Genomic DNA, 22,653 nt, shown 5'->3' on the forward strand with positions numbered 1-22,653 from the left:
TTACTAAAATCCACAATGAGAGGAAAACATCTATTATATAAATATAATGTACATAATCACATTTTTATAGCCGTCTGCTCTTTTAAATGGTCATAAAGTCACATTGCACAAGGGGTTATAAAATGCAGCAACTGCTCTAATTTGCATCTCTGAGTGCTGGCAGGCTAAACAACAAAAGTATACACGTCTAAATCCACACGCTGGTATAATTCAGAGGTTGCTGAAATATTAATACTTTCTGATATTTTGAATGTGGCAAACTGAGACAGAGTGAGACACACACACACACACCAAATCTCTGGATAAAACTCATTAGCAACAATTAGTCTAGCAGTCAAACTGAAAGAAAAAAACAACACGGGGAGACGGAGCAGGAGGCAGAGATAAAGGGCGATGACGGCTTTAAATCACGTCGGAGGAGGAAACTTAAGATTTAAAGTTGAGTCGTTAGGAACTTTTTGGTTTCAGTCCTGCTAAACAAAGATCACGTAGCTCTCTGTGCTATCTCTGCAGGAGGCGCTAACGAACACAGTTTGACTGCAACATTATTGTTTTCTACAAATCTCACCCTGTCACTGGCTTTGGAAGCACTGCGAACAAAAAACACATTTAGCTTTTTATACTAATGACTATTCACTGGAGATTAGCAATGCAGCACATGACGCGGCACAACTGAGCTAGCTGTTGACTGCAGCAGCATTAGCTAAGGTGATCCTGGGTACCACAGGACTGAGCTAACATTTTGATAGCAGGTTTACACTGACGGCCGATCTCCATACAGCTGTCCTGACTTTTAGTTATTTGTTATTTAAGTTAATGTGATGAAATCTGTGCTGATTGGACGTCATCCCTGCCAGAAGTTTTTGTTTTTTATTAGTTGACAAATGCATCAATTAATCATCATCTTCATCGCCTTCGTTGCTTCATCATTTTATTTTGATTTAATTTTACAGCTGGGATTTTTCTGGAGACTCTCTCCTGTCACCAACTACTGTAGGAATAATCCTCACTTGTTACAGATTTCACCTGAGATTTTTAGTGTCCCACTGATGGAGATAATTCATTTTGTCTTGTAAATTTGGTGTGTTCTTTACCTTTCAGAGACAGACACAGACAGAGGGTGTGGACAGGGATTCAGAAAGAACAAGAACAGAACATCAGACATGTGTTTTTAAAGAGTCACCAAAAAACCCACACCCTTCACTCCAACACCATGACACAGTCACAGACCCGCAGACACAGGCTGTATCACAGACGACAACAACAAAATCCAAAGAACGGGAGTCAACACAGGCAGACATGCAACTGACAGGAAGAAAGAAAAGTAGGATTAGGAGGAGCTAACGGGGACAGAGGACTGGAAACGGGCCGATCCAGAACTACACAGACAAGTAGAAGAGAGGTTAGTACCAAATACTTCATTACTGTCAATATGCAATAAACCAATAAATAACAAAGTGAACGGTGCTATAGCCTCCTAATGACAGAAAAAAAGGATAGTAAATTCTGCGAGTCAAGCACAGTCGGCTGAAAGTTAAAAACAAAAGTGAAGCGTGGAAAAAAAAAGAAGAAAAAAAAACAACAACCACTAAATGAAAGAGTTGCATCACTTGACAGCAACACAGGCTCAAAGACTTTTCAGGCTTTACAGAAAAGACAGTGCTGCCAAAGCGGGTCCTCGTTTGACAAACTTTTTGCAGCAGTTTGGATTGTGGAACCGCAGAATAACAAACGAAGATGGCACTGATGTGTTCATGTGCAAACACTGCCAATTACCACACTTTGAGGGGAGTTTTGTTTTTTGTGAGCCATTAAAAAGACACAGTCAATGCTGCAACTCTTTGAGTGTAGATATTAGTGAACAAACTCAGCATGGTCCCATGTGGAAAAGTGAAGCACATCTCTAAATACGTCAAATTAATTAACAACTCGATTAACTTTGGAGTGAATATGAATCAATGTTTCTGTTATTCCCAGTTTTTCCACAGTGTTTCAATCACTAGTCTCTTCTTTCTGGAACTCCCTCTAGTGGTGTCAACAGATGATCACCAGCCTCAACCTAAATCTACCCTTCCTTCTTCTACCGTGACAACAACCCTCCTTCATGGATTCCTTGACAATGCCCATTAATCTTCCCTGGAACCGTTCTCTCTTTTTTTACCCAGCATGCTGTTCCTTTTTTCAAATATATTTTGTCCACTGTCTACACAAAGTCTCCTAAGTACAAGTCAAACCAATATTTATTATGATTCTCTAGCCTCATCTTTGAATAAGAAAATCTTGGTGACTTGATTATTTCACAGCTTGTCCAATCAACTCATAGTCCAAATATTTCTCTCTAAAAAACCTCCGTCTTATTCCTCTCTGATGCAGACTTCCTGTCCACGTTTTCACCACTTTCATATGCTAATTTGCAAATTGCAGTGTCATCTACAAAATTGCTGATTGTAGCTGTCAAATTTCCAGTTGTGATTAAAAAATGGTTCTAAAAAAAATCCTGTGTATCTTGACTTTTATCACTCTCTCTATCCTTTTACATTTTGCTCATGTACTTTTTTGCCACTCCTTCCTCCTACAGTAAAAACATCTTTTCTGGTTCCTGCATGACTTTTGAAGACAAAATCAAATCTTTTGGTTTGACGACACTTTAAGTCAGAGATTGGGAAGGCCTCGCTCCGACACACATTTTCAATATCTCCACGATGTGGCTAATCGACCTTTATTGTTATTGCAGATCTCCACATCAGCGCTCTTCTTGAAAACTGGCACTGCTGCACTCTTTGGTTTCAGCAGCCAGATCTAAGTCTCTTCAGTTCAACTAGAAATAAAAAAAAAATTGAGGAAATTATGCTTGTAAAAAGACCATCCATATGTCTATAATAAAGCTCCAAAAAATAACCTCAGCAGCTAGAAGATATTTCAGTCAATAAAAGGTAATGTCGGATCAAACGACTTGGATGTTTTAAATGATCCGGCGAAATTTTAGGTCTGATGCGAAACATACAGGAACTTTTCCACATGGTTGCAATTGCTTTCAAAATGCTCTGACGTCCAACCACCTGACAAGCAAAGCGAGTTTTTAGTCGTGCATGTTTTAGTTTTTTTTTCATCCTGACTGACAGATGAGGCCACCAGCCACTCACGTGCCCAGGTAGTCCCACACCAGCCCCCCTATTGGCTGCTGAGACGCAGCAGGGCTGGGGGCCGGATTTCGTGACTGCTGAGAACGCCACAGATGAGAAGCAGAAGGGGTTCTGGGGTGTGATGGGCGCACGCACGCAGATGAGGCAAAAATCATTCACGCATGTGCAGGGGTAAAATGGTGAACAAAATTGATGGGTGATGACGGAGGGAATAAAGGAGATATTAAAGAAGAAAAGGAGGGAAGGAAAAGAAGAAAGAACGGTGGAGAAAGGGGGAAAAAACTAGAAGATTAGTCATTAGGGGAACAAGATCTGTAGGTTTACTGTAATTGAGGCAAACGAGTAACAGAAGTACAGACAGCACTCGTATCAATTAACACTTCTGGGCTGTTGGTAATACAGACACTTTCACATGGAGTTCTAGTTAAAGGGATGTTTTTGTTCTTCTGTTTCTGAACACTCACCTCTCCAGCTCATGAATCTTTTTCTCCTTGTCATTCTTCTCATTCTCCATCTCCCTCAGGATCTCCAGGAGTCGCTCCACCTCAGACTGGGCCTTCCCAGCATCCTCTTTGTGCTGGGTTACTTCCTGCTCCAGGCAGGAGATGCGTTTGGAGAGTTCAGTGCTCGCCTTTGACTCGGCTGCTGCACTCTGGGCCTGGGAAAGAAATGAATTATTGAACAAAGGAGTCAGGCATTAGCTCTCAGACTGAGGTGACCAACATCTGATGGAAGTTCATCCAAAAAAGGAGTGAGCCAATAACAACACACGCGCTAAGAGGAGAGTACAGTGGGTAAAAGTGCCGTGTAACTCTTTTTTTCAGGAGTGGAATGGATCTGATACAGATCTCAGCAGCGGCCTCTCTCAAAACACACACACACACACACATTGGTATATTTAAATATTTACTTTAGATATATTCCATTCAGCCTTAATGCTGCCATTAGAGCATAATGTGGCCTCATCAGTTGTGATTAATATCAAAAGAAAATTATGTGGTAATACACAGCCAGGGTAATATAAACAAAAAGTATTTATGAAATATGCAGGGCGGTCATGTATTATGTACACATTTAAGACTCCTTCATTTCCGTTTAAAAATGCATGTATTAATTTGTATAAATATTTGATTTTAAATAGGTAAAAGGTTGGAATTGATGAAGATAAACTCCTGGCAGGTGCAGTTCACAGTCACAGTGTTGTCAGTACAGAGAGCACAGGACTGACATGCTAACACTCAGTTAGCATGTCGAAAGTGCTAACTCAGCCAAAGCTTAAAGGGAATATAAACAGCACTTCTTCACATTTTGATTTAGTTTACAATTACTTAAACAGAAACATTTCATATATTTTTTTCATGTTTTTTTCATTTATATTAAAGTTAAATTTTGTCTATGATTTTTTAGTTTCCTAAATACTATGTATATACACCGTATTTTCCAGACTATAAGTCGCACTTTTATTTCATCCTTTGGCTGGGATTGCATCTAATACTCAGCTGCGACTAACATTAAAATATATAATTTCACAAGAGGTGAATGTAGAGCGACTTATAGTCCAGAAAATACTGTACCTAATGCTAAAGTTTAGCTTTTTTTCTTACATTAGTTGCTGCCTTTTAGCTGTTTTTAAACAACTTTAAGTCAAATATTTTTGTGAATGCCCGGACGCATGTTGGTCCACAAGACATAAACCCTATTAGTTTTGGACGTGAACAAGAGTTTCTGCAGGGTTTTGTTTTGTGAGGAGGAAATGTTTGGAAATGTCTGACTGTAAGGAGATCTGGGTGGAGGAGAAAAAATGAATAGAGAAGGAAAAGAAATATATATATACGTATATAAAACAGGATGAAACAGAAACATCTCACACACAATGTCACAGGCACAGTGTCAATCAGCGTGAACACACAGGCCTGTGTATCTTCTCTTTTTATGGTGAAAGAAAGAGACTTAGAAATAAACTCGGATAAAATAAGAAGAAAAAAACAGCAGGGATTCACTGACACCTTTTCTACACACTGTCTCTGTGGCTCCCTCTCTCACCCTCTCCCTCTCTCTTTCTCAACCACACACACACACATTCAGGGTGTGGTGGTGCTGCTGTCTTCTCTACTCTGTGAAAATGACTGTAAGCCTGTCAGCAGGCCGTCACACACACCATTTTCCCGGGCTGCTGTGGAGGAGAGAATATGTGATGTGAAAACACACACACTGACACATGCTCACATATAGAAGGAGAAGAAAGAGAAGCTCAGAGTGAGATGTTGCTTAGTTAAAACCTCTCCCTTCTATTCAGCTGTGCTTTTTTTCTTTCTTTCTCACCTGTGCTGTACTTTATATACAGTACAGCCTTTACCCTTGACGTTTAAATCAATGTGAAAGACAGATGTAAAAATGTTAGAAACACACACAAAAAAAGAAGAAAAATCACTTTTTCCATCCTTAATTACTTTTTTCAGCTGGTTCTCCAGTTTGACACACTCCTCCTTCTTCTGCTCCAGGCCGATCTCCAGAGTCTTCAACCTGTTGTCCTTCTTCAGAGTGGAGGACGCCAAAGATGATGCCTTCTCCTTCAGGTCCAACACCAATCAACCAAGGAAAGAGAGAAAGAGAGAGAGAGAGGGAGAGAGGGAGAGAGAGAGAGAGAGAGAGAGAGCTGTCAGTGAGTCTAATTCAAGGATACCTGTGGTTTATTTCAAGTCTGGTCTCATTTTTGTTCCACACTTTTTCTTCTGCGTCTGACAAAACCATTTTTTTTGTACACAGTCTTGACATCTTTGTACTTCATTAACATCTTTAAATAGTCCTGGTTCACACTGAAGTTCTAAAAAAAGATGGAAGACTTTCTGAAGATCCAATAACGTCTAAAATCCACTGACAATATTTTCTTATTTGTTGGATGTTAACTGATTGAGAAAGTCGTTTTGCAATAAAAGTTGCAGTAAATGTTACAGTATAACGTTTAGGCCAAGCACATTCAGCAGATGTTTCCATCCCTGGCCTCCAGCACAGGGTTTTCTTCAGACTTCCTGAATCAGGCATGGGCAAACTTTCCCAAATTATATAATTTATATTTAATTATTTATAATGCAATACCAACGTTTCCCCAATAGACGGCGTAGAAAATGATAAAAGCATTTTAGCAATTATGCATTTTACATGTAATCTAATAAAATAAATATAATATTGTTCTAAGAAATGTTTCTTGCCTTTCTCAGCAGAAAGTAGTGGGACGTTCTGTGTCTTTAGCGGATACTGCTTATAAACACTGTCCTGATATTACGTAAGTACGTTAATTGAGTAAATCCAAAGCAGGTTTCCAGGTCAACTTCCTGTCAAACATGTCGTCATCCATGACCCAGGAAATGAACCTGAGGTCGTCAAATATTGTTCAAAGTCATTTTCCGTCCACAGTTTGATTATTTATGCAAAGTCGTCTCAGTGCTGGCGGTGATGCTGCTGCTAATGACAGGAATTGTGGCTAATTATACCAAAACAAAAAAGCCTAATTGTAATTAGCTAGAAACACAGAGGACAGATCTGGACTTCATTCCCTGCCGTCCCTTTCCCACGACCTGTCTCTTTGCTCAATCTTCCATTTCCATCCCTCCATCCATCAAAGTCTGTCATTCCGTTTCTTTTCTGGTCTTTCCTTCTCTCGCCGAGAGAGTGAGTGAGTGAAGGAGAAAGCAGTGGGAGCAGAAACACAGATGCTCAGACGTGTAATTTTACCCTTGACTGACAATACCAACTGTAGACTACAGATCACCATGTTTGACTGGGCTTTGGTCAGACGGACCTTTCTGCTAACACTGATTATATTTAGGTAGGCACATATATCGCTGTTGTCAGATTAAACCCACATCTGTGTTTAGCTGCCGGGACTGGAATGTTTGTACTTTTGAATTTATAACAGCGGAGACACAGGCAAACATTTTATGACATCAGTTAAACACGCTGGACGAATGATTGGAAAATGAGGGAACAGATTTTATGGTGCCGTCATGAACAGGTGTTTCATTTCTGTACGTCATCTGAACTTTTATCATTCATCGTCATGGGGTATCATCGTAAAGAGACCCCGTTCAACTGAGGCTTTGTATCATTGTGCTCATTTGCCCCACAGGGAAAAAAATAATGTTTTCAGTTTTTATCACAATTTTAAAAAGAATAATAATGGGTTAAATAATTATTCTTAATATGTAGTACGATATATATATTTATATATATTCATCCAGGAGCCTGGTACTTACAAAGGTGTGATGAATCATCACTTAATATGTAGTACAATATATATATTTATATATATTCATCCAGGAGCCTGGTACTTACAAAGGTGTGATGTATCATCACTCATTACCGTATTTTCTGGACTATAAGTTGCTCAGTAGTATAAGATGCACCCAACATCTTATACTACCAACAGCTAGAGTGCCCTCTAGTGGCTGTCAGTGTGAAAATAACTAACATATAAATTTTCAGTGGTACAGGAGTAGCAGATACTGGAACACTAGCCTAGAGTGCCCTCTAGTGGCTGTCAGTGTGAAAATAATGAATGTGCAAAACCCAGCCAAAGGATTAAAAAAAGTGCGACTTATAGTCCGGAAAATACGATACTTACTAGCGTGCGTACTTACGGTGTATGCACTTTTGATAAAAGCAGATTTACTTATATACAAAAATCTGCATTTCTTGTGTAGGACAGAATTTAGAACCTTTTCTACGCGTTTGATAAATGAGGCCCAGGAGTTGATCTGAATCCTCTGTTTGACTGACAGTTTTGTTTTGTCAGAAAATAGCAGTCATCTTCAGCAGCTGTGTCTGTATGAAAAGACTCAGTGTCAAATATTACATTTGCAGATATTTAAGGACAAATCTCTGGATTTGCACTTCATGGCAGACACAATACCAGGGTGTCGTCTCACGGCGGCGTCATGACAGAGAAGAAGCTAAAATATGCAGAACCCACTCCAGCTGACGTCTGAAGTACCTGTGGCACACCCCGCAGGTTCAACCTCAGCACTTACTTTTTTATTTTCCTGACGGAGATAAAAACCATAAAATCTTACTACTGATGTAAGTCACACCTCGGGAATTTTTTCCAAACACCATTTTTACACCTGCCGCTGCCTCCAGAGGATTAGTTTTACTAATAAATCAAGCATTAAAGAGAGTTTTCACTGAATCCTCGTCTCACTTTATTGGAAAACGATGCAGCTTTTTTTTTTTTTTTAAACCAGAGCAGAGTGAGAGAAAAAACAAAGACCGTTAGAAAAAAAAAAAATGCTGTGTCACTGTTGTTTGTCCCCTCCTCTGTTGTTGCTGTGCAATTTATTATGAGTCATGAGGGTTCAACGCAGGAACAGCTCAGTTCCCATCAAGGTTTTCCATTGGTTATGAGTTTTGCATATTGTTGTCAGGGAAACTTCACTGTTTTATCGCTGTTGTCCTTCAGCGTGAGGAGGATTCAAGGTCTGCTCTGCAGTGATAGCTCAATCACGTTAACGTGACGGAGAAAAAACACAGAGAATTTGTGTGTTTTTGTCCTGAATTATAGCACCGTTAGGAACGTGTGTGTGAGTGTGAGTGTGTGTGTGTGTGTGTGTTTCTCTTCTACCTCACGGTCAGCCAGGTCAGCCTGCAGTTGAGACACTTTCTCCCTCAACTCCTTCAGCTCCTTTTTGCTGGACTCCATCTCCTCCCCCTTCTCTCTCTCCTCTCTCTCGCGATGCTCCTTCAAGCGCTCAATAATTCGCTCCTGAATGAAAGTAAATAAGAGAAAGGGTGAGTGAAGACGAGATGGAGCAGAGGAACAAAAAAATTAAATAAAAAAAAAACTTACTAAATCACTAACATGTCACTCAATATCAGGTTCCCACTCCAACAACAGTCTCATTAAACTTCATGGACATGGCAGCTTTGACAGCATTCAACAGCCAGCACTCATTTTTACACACATAAAATATTCTGGAAAAAAAATCTTAAAGTTCGCTGCGTTAAGAGCACCACAGATGCTAACTAGCTGAAGCTAAAACAACACAGCTGTCAGTACAAAGAAGAAAGTACAAACACGTGAAGGCAGAAATACTAACAGAGCGTCATGAGTGGCTTCTTTGTACAAATGTTTCTCTGTTCTAAGTATATTATGAATATTAAATATCACAGTTGCAGAGTGAGGCGTTTACCGCACGAACCTTTCCAACCGCCACAGGCTTTAGCACCGCTAGCTCACCACTAACTTTGTTAAATTATTACACATCTGTAATGGTTTGATCCATAAAACAAACAGAATCGCTGTCAGGGGAGAAATAGCTCTGTATTTTACAAGTTTCCAATGTCCGGGCCTCGGACCAGTACTGGGTCGTAAGTCACTCACTCGGGGACGCAGAGACGAAAATGAACAACATATTGTTTTCATTATGATGATGAAAGATGTTTCACTTTGAGGTAATAAAAGGAGTCTCTTCCAACTGCAAATGAATCTTGACAAAGGATAAGACGCTTCTTTAACAGGGGAGTCAGGCTTTAAAGAGGACAAAATACAAGCCTTCAGTTTAAAAAAACAAAGGAGTTATTTATACCCTCAGGTAACAGACACGCTAATATGTGGCATTAGGGTGGGTTTAACCCCCTTGTACTTCATATTTGTTTTCATTTTGGGTGTTTATTATTTTATGTGGTTATTTTTTTTCTTTCTTTTTGGTGTGTTGAATGGAAGCTGCAGTGTTTGCTGCACGCTCTCACTTAATTAAAGTGTTTTTTAACAGCACCAGGACACAGCTCCAGGTGAAGCAATTAGACACTAATATATTTAATAAAAGTAAAATATTAAAAGTTATTAGGGCATCGACCCCTGGGGGCAATGAAAAAAACTGCAGTAGAAAAACAGAAGAAGAAGAAAAAGAAGAGCAGAAGAGAACACTGGCCAGGGTTCTAGTGAGAAGACATTATACAGTACTGGGTATGGAGTAGAAGTATTTGTACTGGTATGGATACATGGACACAGTTTTTGAGGGAGCAAATTCATCTGTAACTCAATGGTATAAAGCAGTGTTTTTTCAGGGGACCATATTTTAAAAGTCATAAACCTTCGCGACCCAACTCAACAAATATTATTTGTAAACTCCTGGAAACATGATGCGAGACGACCCAAAAATACAACAAATCTGTTGCGACTCACCTAAGAGTCGTGACCCAGTTTTTGGGAAACAATGGTATAAAGTAACTTAAATAGCAGGTTTTAGTAGTATATTCTGTGTCCAAACCAATAAAAAATGATTTTTGGGTAGCAAAAACAAAAATATATATTTAAAAAAATCTTATACACAAAGTTTTCTCTGTTTAGTGCTTTAGTTCACATGAAAGCATCAATGATTTATTTCCTTTTTCCCCCCATGTGTCAGTGAGTTTAAAGAAAATTAAATTTACACCAAATTAATGTATAATGAAAGGGAAAAGTCCCCGCTGAAATGAAGGGCTTTAATCCTCCACCTGAAGCAGTTTGGAGAAAATAAAAACACAGGAAGACAATGTTTAAACTCCCATGAGCGCCTGCTTTAATGAGAGGGGTAACTCTGGTTTCAGCACTAACAAAAAACAAACAAAAATAAACCTTCCTGGAAGAAAACAATGACTTTTCAGACTGCAGTTGAGAGAAATCTAAAAACGGCCCCGTCGCTCATGTTTGATGGATGAGTAATTATGACAAAATAATTACAACGGGGTGAATCAACAACCGGTTCCTGTGGGGAACTGGCACCTAACTGTTGAGCCAGAAGTGTTCAGAAAACTTCATCTAAAAGCTTTGAGAGTCTGACTTCAACATCCAGGGTTGAAGTTTTTTTCTTTTGTTCAATATATATCATTTTCTTTTTTTCATACATGTACGAGAACAAATGTTGGCTCTCAGTTATCATCGAAGTATTAAGAAACTATTTGGTTGTGTCTACACTGCTGTAATACATCACCACGTTTATCCACCGCGGCTCCTCTGCGGAGAAGAGCTGCTCCTTACGTAAAAGAAGGCTCACAGCGGTGCAATAACAACAACAACTCATGCTATCAGACGAGGCAGCGCTCAAACTGCATCAGTCAAATTATTTTGCCTTTAACTGCTGCCAATAGAAATGGGGGATGTAAAACAATTTTATTTCAATCTCCCACCGAGGGCCTTTTGGAGAAGGCGATGGGTTCTCTGGGAGGCTGAACATCACGCGGGGTTCCAGCAGCATCGCATCATGTCAAGAGTTATTGGATGGGAAAAGTTTGGAAGGAGACAGAACGAGCGTCTGGGTGGTTCAAGTGTTAACAGTGTAATAAACAAAGTCATTACTGGGACGTTTTAATGCTGTCTGAGTGATAGAGGAGGACGTTAGCGCCGAGGAGATTTTTCATTAATGGAACCTGTGACAATAGTCGCAATCTGCGTACGTCTCTCTGTGTGCGTGTACCTTCTCAGCCAGAGCCTCCTCCAGTGTCCCCAGAGCCGTGTCAGTGTTGGACGTGTCCGTCTGCAGTGACTTGACCCTGTCCTTCAGTCCACTCAGCTGTTTCTCCTTGTCTTTCAGTTGATCCAGAAGGTTCTCAATCTACAGAGAGCAGAGAGATTAAATAGTCATTAAACGATGTTGGTGCTTATTTATCATCGCAAGGAGTGTTTCCCAAACTAGGGGGTGGGTCCCTCCAGGGTGGGCACTATTGCAAGGGTCAGAGGGGTATAAAGAAGGTTAAATGAATATAAAGTGTGACACAAAACTAAAAAAAAAAATCTAAATTTATAATTTATTTATCGAATTAACTGTCACTTTTCCTGGTTGATAGAAATGTATTACATGAAGAAAATTACAGATAAATGTTCTTTTGAAGTGTTTAAAATGATGTGTTTTCTCTAGAAGAAAAGTTGTTTGTTACACTTTGGATTAATTTGATTACTTGATGAATTCTCTCACCTTCTCTACCTCACAGCAAATGACTGAAAACAGACAGCCTCCCTCCCTGAGACGTTTGTTTGGTTTTTTTCTAAAGCTATTAAAAAATATCACATATAAACCACATATAAAGCACATTTCCACGTCATGGGAAGAAAATAAAAGGTGCTTTACTGTCAAATATGAACGTTCTTCCCAGGTTTCCCTGACTTTTTACCTTCTAATCCAAATACACTCTGCTGCTGCTGCTGCTGCTGCTGCTGCTGCTGCTGCTGCTGCTGCCAGCTTCCTCTCACACTGATTTGGCCGCAGATTAATTTTATAGTTTAAACACAAAAGTGGCAAAAATGACTCAAGGACTAACAGTGTGAGTCGGAGGGAGGGAGGGAGACAGAGAGAGAGAGAGAGAGAGAGAGAGAGAGAGAGAGAGAGATCACAGACAGAGATAAGGTCTTGTGTCAACTTTGTGGTCTTCATTAAAAGATGGATGGAACAAAAGGTCCGGATGCGTGGGAAAAATACATTCGGTGGAAACAATAACCGGAGGCCTTATGTAACGTGTTTTCATTAGGGAACCTGGGTGGTACGGAGATGAAGGAAAAGTCAACAGAAATGGGTCTGTTCGTCTCCATCGGACCCTCCGTGTCAATCGCCCGTCTTCCTGTCTGTCTGGCGAAAGACGGGAAGACGGGCGATTGACAAGCTGTCACAAAAAAAAAAAGAAAATGTTAGATTGGTATGCAACCTTTGACTCCACTGCGGCTGAGACCCACATTTACAGTACACTGTGTGTGTGTGTGTGTGTGTGTGTGTGTGTGTGTGCGAGTTCGTTGGTACGGTAAAACATTTCGAGCACCTCATTAATCTATTGACCTGACAGCTTGACTGACACCTTCTTCTCTCTCACTCCCTCTTAGTTACACACACACACACACTTTCTCTCTCTCTCTCTCTCTCTCTCTCTCACACACACACACACAAAAGAAGCGTTGAGACTCTTTGATCATGTCTGCAGCTTCTGAAAATGACAACTGCAGGATGGCTGGCTGACGCACACACACACACACACACACACTGACACACACTCGTGTACACACACACACATTACAGCACTTGTCTCGCCTAATTTCGATTCCAAAAATCCTTGGTGATAACAAACTAAAGTACATGAAACGAGCCGTTTCCGTGCGATGCCTCCCTTTCATATATAAAAATGACACTGAACAACGATTAGATGATGAAATAAAAAGTGGAAGTGAAAATGTTAAAAAAAAAAGAATAAACATGAAAGATGAAAATGACTGTTTGGGATCATGGAGTGTGTGGAAGCAGCAGCAGCAGCGTCTCTGTGCCCCCCCCCACCCACACACACACACACACAGCATTTGAAGACAGCAGAGGTCATCATTTATTGAACAGGAGCAGGTCATTAGTATGCATCTGATTTCTAACTCCCCCCGTCTCCCCCCTCCCTCTCACCCCTGGCCCCGTCTTGCTTTGTGTCTGTCTGCTTGACTGTCTGTATCAATTACAGCCATACATTTGCTCTGTACATCCCCCACTGTTCTTGGACACGGAGACACGGAGACACGGAGACACAGAGAGAGAGAGGGAAAAGAAATGGATACGAGTGAAGCAGGTGTTCCTGCAGTAACGTACACAGAATATACTACATTTAATCTGCTTGTTTTGTTAGGACTAACTAACTAACTAACTAACTAACTAGAACTAGGTTCACTGAAAGCTTGACTCAAATCCAGTTGTGAGGAGACATATACTGTCTGTGCTGATGAAGGTACAGCCACGGGACTCGTCTGTGACTCTGAGGCTTCTTCCCCTAACCACTGTCTCACAGCTCCATCTAGTGGCTATGCCTAACAGAGACTTCTATGAACGTGCACTGGAAACGGAGAATGAAGGGAGTAGAAATATCTCTCTGTGTAAATCCATGGTAGTAACATTTGGAGGAGGAGGAGGAGGAGGAGAAGGAGGAGAAGGAGGAGGAGGAGGAGGAGGGTTCTATTCCTTACCTTCTTCTGCAGGACATTAACTTTGCGTTCCTTGACGTCCAGCATGTCTTTGAGGTCACTGATCTCTCCCTGCTGAGTGCTCTTCTCATCCGTCAGCTCTGATATCTGCTGACTCTTCTTCGACAGGAGCGACTCCTTCTCCTCCTGACGGAGACGCAGGGCGTCCACCTGTGCGCACATCCACAGTCACACACACACACTTTCACTCTGAGGGTATTTTACAACGACAACTGGTGCGTGTGTGTGTCAGAAGAGGAGCTGTACCTCGGTCTGCAGGATGGCTGCTCTCTGTTCTTTGGCGGTGAGCGACTCTTTGAGGACGTCCACGTGCTGCTTGCTGTCGGAGAACTGGTTGTTCAGAGTGTCCAGTTTGGTCCTGAGGGCCAGCAGCTCGCTGTCCTTACGACCCAGCTCCTGCTTCGCCTGGTACATCTGAGGAGAACACACACACACACACACCGGACACACGCACACACACCCCGTCAGAGACGCTGACATTTGTTTTAGATTCTAAGAGAAAAATACAATCAGATTGATTGAATTTTTAAAGTTGGAAGGAGAGAGAATTTTTGGAAATAAACCGTAAATAAACTTAATGAAGAAATATTAAATGTTTTTGTTAATTAAAATACAATTAATTGGTTGTCAAAATAATTGAAAGTTTAAAAAGTTATACTTTTGTAAAGATAAGTTAATGTACATTTTTGAATATGATATAGTTTGGTTAAAATTCCACTCTTTTTCAGTTTATTTCCATAAATTCCCATTGAAAGTTTCCACTTCCTGTCTCTAACGTTGACATCTTTTGACACTGGATGTTGTTTGTTTGTTTGTTTGTTCCTGTAACCTCAGGTCAGGGTCAATTCTTCCAGTCAACCAAATCTTTTTCATCTTTTTCTACAGGTGACAGCTCCTCGTGCGTCTTTGTGAAAATCATTTTGAGTTTTTGTAACGTTGCCACTGATGAAGAATGGACCCGTTCCATGCAGAAATGTTAAACCTGTGAAAACCTCAGACGACACGTTGGGAGCATTTGCTGAGAAAAACCTCATGCAAAGAGAGAAGAAGAAGCAGGTTAGAGGAACTGCAGCACGGCACAGCTGGGGTCTCAGCTGGAACTCTGTAATTGTACAGTTCAGACTGTGGGAAACAACTATTACTGTCAAAAGCCATCAGTCAGCGGCAAAATGAGAAGGCGTCTCCTGGTTCTGCCATTTTGGTCGACAAAGAACCTCAATGAGATTATAAAAAAGAAATTGTGTCAAGTGCATTTTTTTTGTACTTTCCTAAGTACTTGTCAAAGTAATAAAGGAGAATGACGGAGGACGGACGTGGGCTGACTGCAGCAGGCTGGTCTGACTGGGACACTGGGACTGGATGGGGCCGTTGGTGACTGTCGTTTCTCGGCCTATTGCTTTAACAGCTCCATTACTTTAAGTGTAGTGATCCACAGAAGCCAGTGTGAGCAGATTAACTCTGAACATAAACACAGGGGTTAACGGCTCTATAATAGAGAAGGTTTGACTGGGCTTCAACGTCAGGAACGATACAGCATGAGAGCTGATGGATAACTGCTGTCAGCTGAGCTAACAGCTCCGTCCTCACATGACGGACACGTGGACGAACGTGTAGTTAACGACGATGTACTTTACTACGTTCATGGACTGATGACGTTTGAGAGCCACAGTTGTTTCTGTCTGAAAACACACAGTAACTACGTAGAGTAGAGTTTAGTGGCATCTATTCAAGCAGCAGCCATTAGCAACCTGGAGGAGGAAGGAGGGAGGAAGGAAGGAAGGAAGGAAGGAAGGGAGGAAGGAAGGAAAGAAATGAAGAGAAGAAGGACGGAATAAAGGGGAGGAGGGGAGAAAGAAAGGTAGTAAGGGGGAAGGAGGGAAGGAGGGAAGGCGGAAAGGAAGGAAGGAAGGAAGGAGGGAATGAGGGAAGGAGGAAAGGAAGAAAGGAGGAAAGGAAGAAAGGAAGGAAGGAAGGAAGGAAGGGAGGAAGGAAGGAAAGAAATGAAGAGAAGAAGGACGGAATCAAAGGGAGGATGGGAGAAAGAAAGGTAGTAAGGGGGAAGGAGGGAAGGAGGGAAGGCGGAAAGGAAGGAAGGAAGGAAGGAGGGAAGGAGGAAGGAGGAGAGAAAGAAAGTTAGGAAGGAAGGAGGGAAGGAGGAAAGAAGGAAAGGAGGAAAGGAAGAAAGGAAGGAAGGAAGGAAGGAAGAAAGGAAGGACAGAAAAGAAGAAGGACAGAATCAAAGGGAGGATGGGAGAAAGAAAGTTAGGAAGGAAGGAGGGAAGGAGGAAAGAAGGAAAGGAGGAAAGGAAGAAAGGAAGGAAGGGAAGTAAGAGAAGGAAAAAAAGCAGAGGAGAAAAAGGCAGGATGGAAGGAAGGAAGGAAAGAAGAAGGGGAGTAAAGCTGGGAGGGAAGGAAAGAAGTTAGTAAAATGTAAGGAACAAAGAAGGGAAGAAAAATGTCAGAAAGTTATTAAACAGACACAGAAGCCAGTGTCTCTTACTGCAGACACCTCCCGCTGAAGCTCATTGGCTCGATGCCTTAGCTCCTCCTTCTCTGATTGGCTGTGAGTGAGCTCCTCCTTCAGCTGCTCAACCTGACAGGAAAGGAGGGCGTCACCGTGACCACAACACATCAGGGCGTCACATCAGTGTACGATTACTGACCACACCTGACACATCCTGAAGTAACACAAGGACTCCACTGCTGTACTGCATGTCCTGTACTACATTATACATTATAATACTACAACCACGCAGTATTTATACAAATGTAACTTCTCTTATTTATATACGGTCTGAAAAATAATCCTGAAACACAAAAGCTCAGTATTTTATAGAAAAAAAATTAAACAGGACCAGGTTTCATATGATGGAAAAATACTCTGTAACATTTTTTGTGGGTTGTGATGGAATGTTTCTATTGGCAGTAATTTGTACTGTGGCTAAAATGGTAGTACTTCATGTGTCCTTCCTGTAGTACATATATATAGGCAAATCTGTCATATACTATTTCTTTTGGCTTAATATCTATTAATATATTTATATACTGTACATATATATATATTACAATTACATTTCTGAAAAGCACTAGAACTCTTCTGGCCTCAATCTGATTAAAAATGAATCCAATAACACAGTCATGTCAAATATGAATAAAATAGAAATAGGAGTTTTTTATATGTTTTAAATCAATGAATCTCGTGGCCAACAGTTGATTTAATGCCAACTCAGCGTAGTGAAACACAACAGGTCCAGATCCTGGCTGTAGGTCTAACCCAAACATCTCAGAGTGCCAATGGAAAGAGAAACAGCAGGAACATGTGTAGACTGTGTAACTGTTTCCACATAGTATAAAATCCATCACAGATGAAAAACAACTTCATTTCAACTCAAACTTGTGCTTACATAGGGGCAAAAAGGAAAGGAAAAAAAAAACATCCTGAATTTCTAAACAATACTTCACTCATGACAGAGGAGCTGGTTTGTTATAATGAGTGTGGCTCCCACAGAAACAGCGTGTAGGTGTAGTCACCAAAGCTATATCTGTCAGTTATAGGAGGGAGAATTCAAGTTATTTTTCAGCAAGGTTGAGATTCCCTCCATTCTTTTACAGCACGAGGTAAAAAAAAAAATATGATGAGACAAGCAGATATGTCTGCTACTATGTATGTGTGTGTGTGTGTGTGTTAGTGTGTGTCTGTCACCTTGTTTTTCATGAACTTGGAGTGGGATCTGTACACCTCCATCTGTTTGATCTCCTCCTCCCTCTCCTCGCTGCTCAGAGCTCCGTTGGACTTGAGCATGTTCACTTCCTCCTCCAGCTCCCTCATGCCACGCTCCAGTGAGCTGATCTTTGCATCCTGACAGGACGTCAACACAGCCGCGTTACATGTGGGTGGGGAGAAAAGGGCTAGCTAAGTCTTCCTCAACCTCAGAAAAGAAGAGCTTTTGTTTATTTGTTTTTTTTTTCTTTGCACTGGGAACCATTGAACATATTGACTGAATAATAATATTTTTGAAATAGAGAATAATTCCTGCTATTAGAAGAAACCTGATGTGGTGTTTGATGTTTACAGTATAAATTAGTGATGTGGTTTTTAAAGTGAACTCCTTGTCATTGTGACACAGCACTCCACTGCACACCACCAAATGTGACCTCTGTTTTTAACCCATCCCCAAAGTGAACAGTGGGAGCAGTGTGTGGGGACGGTGCCTTGCTCAGAGCACCTCAGTGGTATGTTGACAGCTGGTGCAATCGAACCTCCAGCCACCACTGCCCCACAGTCCAGTCTTTGTAGCCTGTTAACTTGTTTTGTTCTAAAAAAAAAGCTCATACATAAATACACCACTCTTAGTTAATTATGTTACATTTTTTAAATTATACAGTCTCCACCAGAGGGAGCCATTTTAGCATACAAGGCGTTCTTATAACAGATGCGAAAAAAACCTGTGTGTAAATGGCCACAAATATAACAGATGCAGAGACACGTCCACTGTAGCAGTACAGAGGACATGAGTACAACATGAGGACAACAAACCTCAGACATCAATCAAAGATAAACATGAATAACTGGTCAAACTTAAAGCTTTTTTTTACATGATTTGCAGACCCTGGTATTGTCCTTCTCTAATGTTCTCTCTCTGTTATAAATTCACAAACAACCTTTTGGACTTTCTGGATGTTTTTAAGCACAGAGTCTTCATCTTAGAGTCAGATCAAAATGCTCATGTCCATCTGGATTTTTATAAAATTAAGCAAAGACTCCACAGTGTTCCATCAGTACTTGCCTTCATTTCGATGACGGTCTGAAGGGCCTTGGTTTTCGTCGACTCTGGAGCTGCTTCGTATCTCCTGTGCAGCTCCTGAGGGACACACACACCGCCATGTTCAGAGGGAAACGGGGAGAGAGACACAGAAGGATGGAGAGAGTAATTAGGTGAAGTGGAAAAAGGTCTTGTCCCCGGGGTGGAGGTGAGAGTACCCGATGGATAGTGATGCCGTGAAGGCTGGATGGCAGGTGTGGGCCGTGGAGGAGGAACGGGGAAGTGGGGCTGCAGGGAAGAGTGGGAAGGAGAGTGAGGAGAACCAGAAGAGGACAGGATGACTGGGTGGTGACGGGAAGGAGGGGAAGGAGCGGGAAAGGAGGAAGACCAACGGAGTGACGGGTGACGAGGAGGGGAGAAAGGATGGAGAGGAGAGGGCTGGAAGGGGGGAGACACGTGAAAGGGAGGTGGAATAGGAACTGCAGGAGAAACGGGGAAGGAAGGAGAGATTGGGATTGAGGGAGACGGAGGGATGAGACGATGTCCTCTCTGAGCTCTGATCCTCCTCGGGTCGATCTGACCGTCCCACATCCTTCAAACGTAGAAGCTAACGACTGAATGAAGTGACAGTAGTAGTCGAACCAAAGTTTTTTTAGGCTCAATAAAACCGAGCTAACGACTGAATGAAGTGACAGTAGTTCAACAAATACAGCTTCGAACCAAAGTCTTTTTACGCTCAATAAAACCGTGGATATGGAAGAATCTAACAAAAATCCAAGTCTCCAAACACAGGAAAGTCCTGTTATCCCATGGCCATAGTCCAAAATAAAATACTGTGGCACTGTAGTACGCCAGAAGTGAGAAAACCTCGGTCTACAGAGTAAGTTGTAGTTTTTCCGTATCACGACGCAGTGAGGAAGAGTGAGTGTAGTGGTGTAGGGGAGAAAAGGCACTAAATAGGACAAGGAGAAAGAGTGGGAGAGGGAGAGAATGAAAGCAGACCATGCATCACTGCTCCTCTGTGGTGGACATACAGTAGGAGGTCAACAAAGACGGCTAACGCACGAGTCCAGAAGGAGGACAACGGACATACAGGAGAGTGAAAGGACGAGGCCAGAGGCACGGGTATGAATGATGTGGACACACACTGTACACACACATACTGTACACACACATACTGTACTAGTGACGTTATGGCTGTAAGGCAAGAGCACTAACCACTCCACCACCGTGGATTAGGAATATTGTGAGATTATTGTGAGTTTTTTTAACAAACAATAAATATTTATTGGATCTATAGTCTAGTAAAGTTTATTGTTTCATTGTCATGAGTTCATGCAGTGTTGTCTAAGTGGAAGTTACAGCTGTACAATAAGTATCACTGCATGGGACATTTGGAAATCATGGACATATTTTAAATTTTGTCTTTCTGTGACACTGAGTGTATTTTTTTCATCCAAATATTTGTCACTTTTACTTCACTCAAATGTAATGTTTGAATTTTAAAACAGAACAAAATATTCACTCAAAATCAATCTTCCATCAGTTACAGTCAAAATCCGACCACTAGATGGAGTCGTTGTCTAACATGACACAGGAAGACGCCTTTCCAAAACTGGAGGGAAAAGTTAAAGAGAGGGAAAAAAAGAAACTACTTGTTGAAGAATTTTAAATATGTGTTTGTTTTTTCCCCCCCAAGTTTCTATTTTAAAAAAAAAGTAAAAGTAAATTACAAGGCAACAATAAAAGCGCCAAAGTGCTTCGCCAAGACACACACACACACACACAGGGACTGGTTTTTCTGCGACTGACACGAACACACACCTCTCTGAGCTGTAACATCTCCTTGTCTTTGCGCTCCAGCAGACCCTCCAGCTGGTGGATGGTCATCTCGGCATCAGCCAGACGCCTGGTGCGCTCGTGGTCCTCCTCGGTTGCCCTTGACGACAGACCTTTGCTCTGCAGCATTTCCAGTAACTTCTTTATTGACTCATCCCTGGCGGAGGAAAAGGGACACTGTTCTAAAAACCATAGCAACATCGCAGCGTTCAGGAACATTATCCTGTCCGTCTCTGTCTTCACCTGGCGTTCAGAGTGTGTTTCTGCGTGTCTATCCTCAGCTCCATCTCCTCCACCGTCTTCCTCAGGAGGAAGAGCTCTTTAACCTGACGCTCGTATTCGCTGTGGAGACGCAGGAAGTTCTCCTCTGTCATTTCCTGAAGGGGGAGGCCGTGACTTCCCAGGAGCCCCGACTCGGAGTAATCGGACTGGAAGAGCTGGTTAAGATCCCGCTGGATTCGGAGCTCGTCTTGTAATGCCTGGATGGTGCCCTGGAGATGCTGTGAAGTGTGACAGAGAGGGAAGTTTGGCTGTCAGTTATTAGATGCATCAGAATGTGTGAACATTACAGTAACGCCACAAAAAAAAAGTGCAACGTCAGAGTTTCACCAAAGTGCATTTCGCCACAAAAAAAAAGTGCAACGTCAGAGTTTCACCAAAGTTCAGTTCACTGAAGCGACTTGACTGTAAATGATCGTACAGTGTCACCCGTGGGTTTGAACTGCATTAGTGCTGCTGTCAGTCGGAACAAACATGTTTCATGATTTTTTTTTAAATCTCAACAGAACAAGAAGAACATATCACAGAACTGAGCAAATGTTATACAGACCAAAATCAAAGTTTTTATGTGATAGGGTTTAAAATCAGACCATAATCACAAACCAGCCGTGGTTGATCAATAACACCAGAATTGACCAATAATGGAGGTTTGTTATGGAGACAGAATCCTTTCATTTTTCAAAATAAAACATCTTTCACTGCCAATCAATATAAGATCAGAGGTTGAGAACAATCCTAATTTTCCTTCTTCTAAATTTTGATTATTTGCTCCTTGCATTATAAAACCAAGACGTGGTAAGACCTTTAACAACATATACTGTAGTCATGGAATTACTATGAAGAGATGAAGGAGACCAGACTGATCCACAGAAGTGAAAGTCATGAGATCAGCATGAACATTTACTTCAAATTCCCTTGTTTCTATTGGTCACAATCCAAAGATTTGAGTGGCTGGTTCATGTGTGATGTAAGTGTCTTCACTCCTGTCAACATCCCATTCGTCATCTTTACCATTTCCATCATGGCTGAAGACACAGTGTCGTGTCTATGGCTGAGTCACACAGCAGTAATACATGAACTTCTGTGTGTGTTCAATGTCCCTGCGATCTTTCATGCCAGGTCACATGGACCACATGTTAGACCACATGTTAGACCACATGTTAGACCACATGTTAGACCACATGTTAGACCACATGTTAGACCACATGTTAGACCACATGTTAGACCACATGTTAGACCACCTGAGCAGAGAAGAAGTCACAGAGCATTACCCTAACCCTAACCCAGTACTACAAATATTCACAGGTTAACTGGGAAAATTAGTTTTTGCAAATATATATCTGTTTTACTATATTATTTAATGTTATTTTATTTCAATTAACTATGATTAACCAGGACTAATAACAAACACTGTGATTAATCAAATTTGAATCGCTTTACAGGCTTGAATTCAAAGAACAAGAGAAGCATGAAACGCACACAAAAAGTGAGAAGTTTAGAAGAGAGCACGGAACTTAAACTCACTCCTAGTGTTGTGCCATACATCAACACTGACAAGAAGAAACACAAGATTAAAGGAGAAAGGAAAGAGACAAATGGACTCGGATGTTTTTTTGTTTTAGGTGTAAAGGAGAATTTAAAAAAAGAAGAAGAA

At 41.3% G+C, this 22,653-nt stretch overlaps 1 protein-coding gene across 1 annotated transcript in view; it reads right to left on the minus strand.

Moving 5' to 3' along the window:
- Positions 1 to 22,653, minus strand: part of LOC103382799 (ELKS/Rab6-interacting/CAST family member 1) — a 145,658-nt gene that overhangs the window by 99,452 nt on the left and 23,553 nt on the right. Inside the window, exons 5-16 of the mRNA XM_008315718.3 lie at positions 20,964 to 21,220; positions 20,706 to 20,877; positions 18,906 to 18,980; positions 17,822 to 17,977; positions 16,619 to 16,711; positions 14,365 to 14,532; positions 14,101 to 14,268; positions 11,594 to 11,731; positions 8,761 to 8,901; positions 8,333 to 8,335; positions 5,594 to 5,731; positions 3,608 to 3,801 (exon numbers count right to left, since the gene is read on the minus strand). Of these exons, the coding sequence (XP_008313940.1) occupies positions 3,608 to 3,801; positions 5,594 to 5,731; positions 8,333 to 8,335; positions 8,761 to 8,901; positions 11,594 to 11,731; positions 14,101 to 14,268; positions 14,365 to 14,532; positions 16,619 to 16,711; positions 17,822 to 17,977; positions 18,906 to 18,980; positions 20,706 to 20,877; positions 20,964 to 21,220 (1,703 nt within the window). The remainder of the gene's footprint in view (positions 1 to 3,607; positions 3,802 to 5,593; positions 5,732 to 8,332; positions 8,336 to 8,760; positions 8,902 to 11,593; positions 11,732 to 14,100; positions 14,269 to 14,364; positions 14,533 to 16,618; positions 16,712 to 17,821; positions 17,978 to 18,905; positions 18,981 to 20,705; positions 20,878 to 20,963; positions 21,221 to 22,653) is intronic.

Source organism: Cynoglossus semilaevis, chromosome 8 (genome assembly GCF_000523025.1).
Source record: "Cynoglossus semilaevis isolate Cse_v1.0 chromosome 8, Cse_v1.0, whole genome shotgun sequence".
Lineage (NCBI taxonomy): Eukaryota > Metazoa > Chordata > Actinopteri > Pleuronectiformes > Cynoglossidae > Cynoglossus > Cynoglossus semilaevis.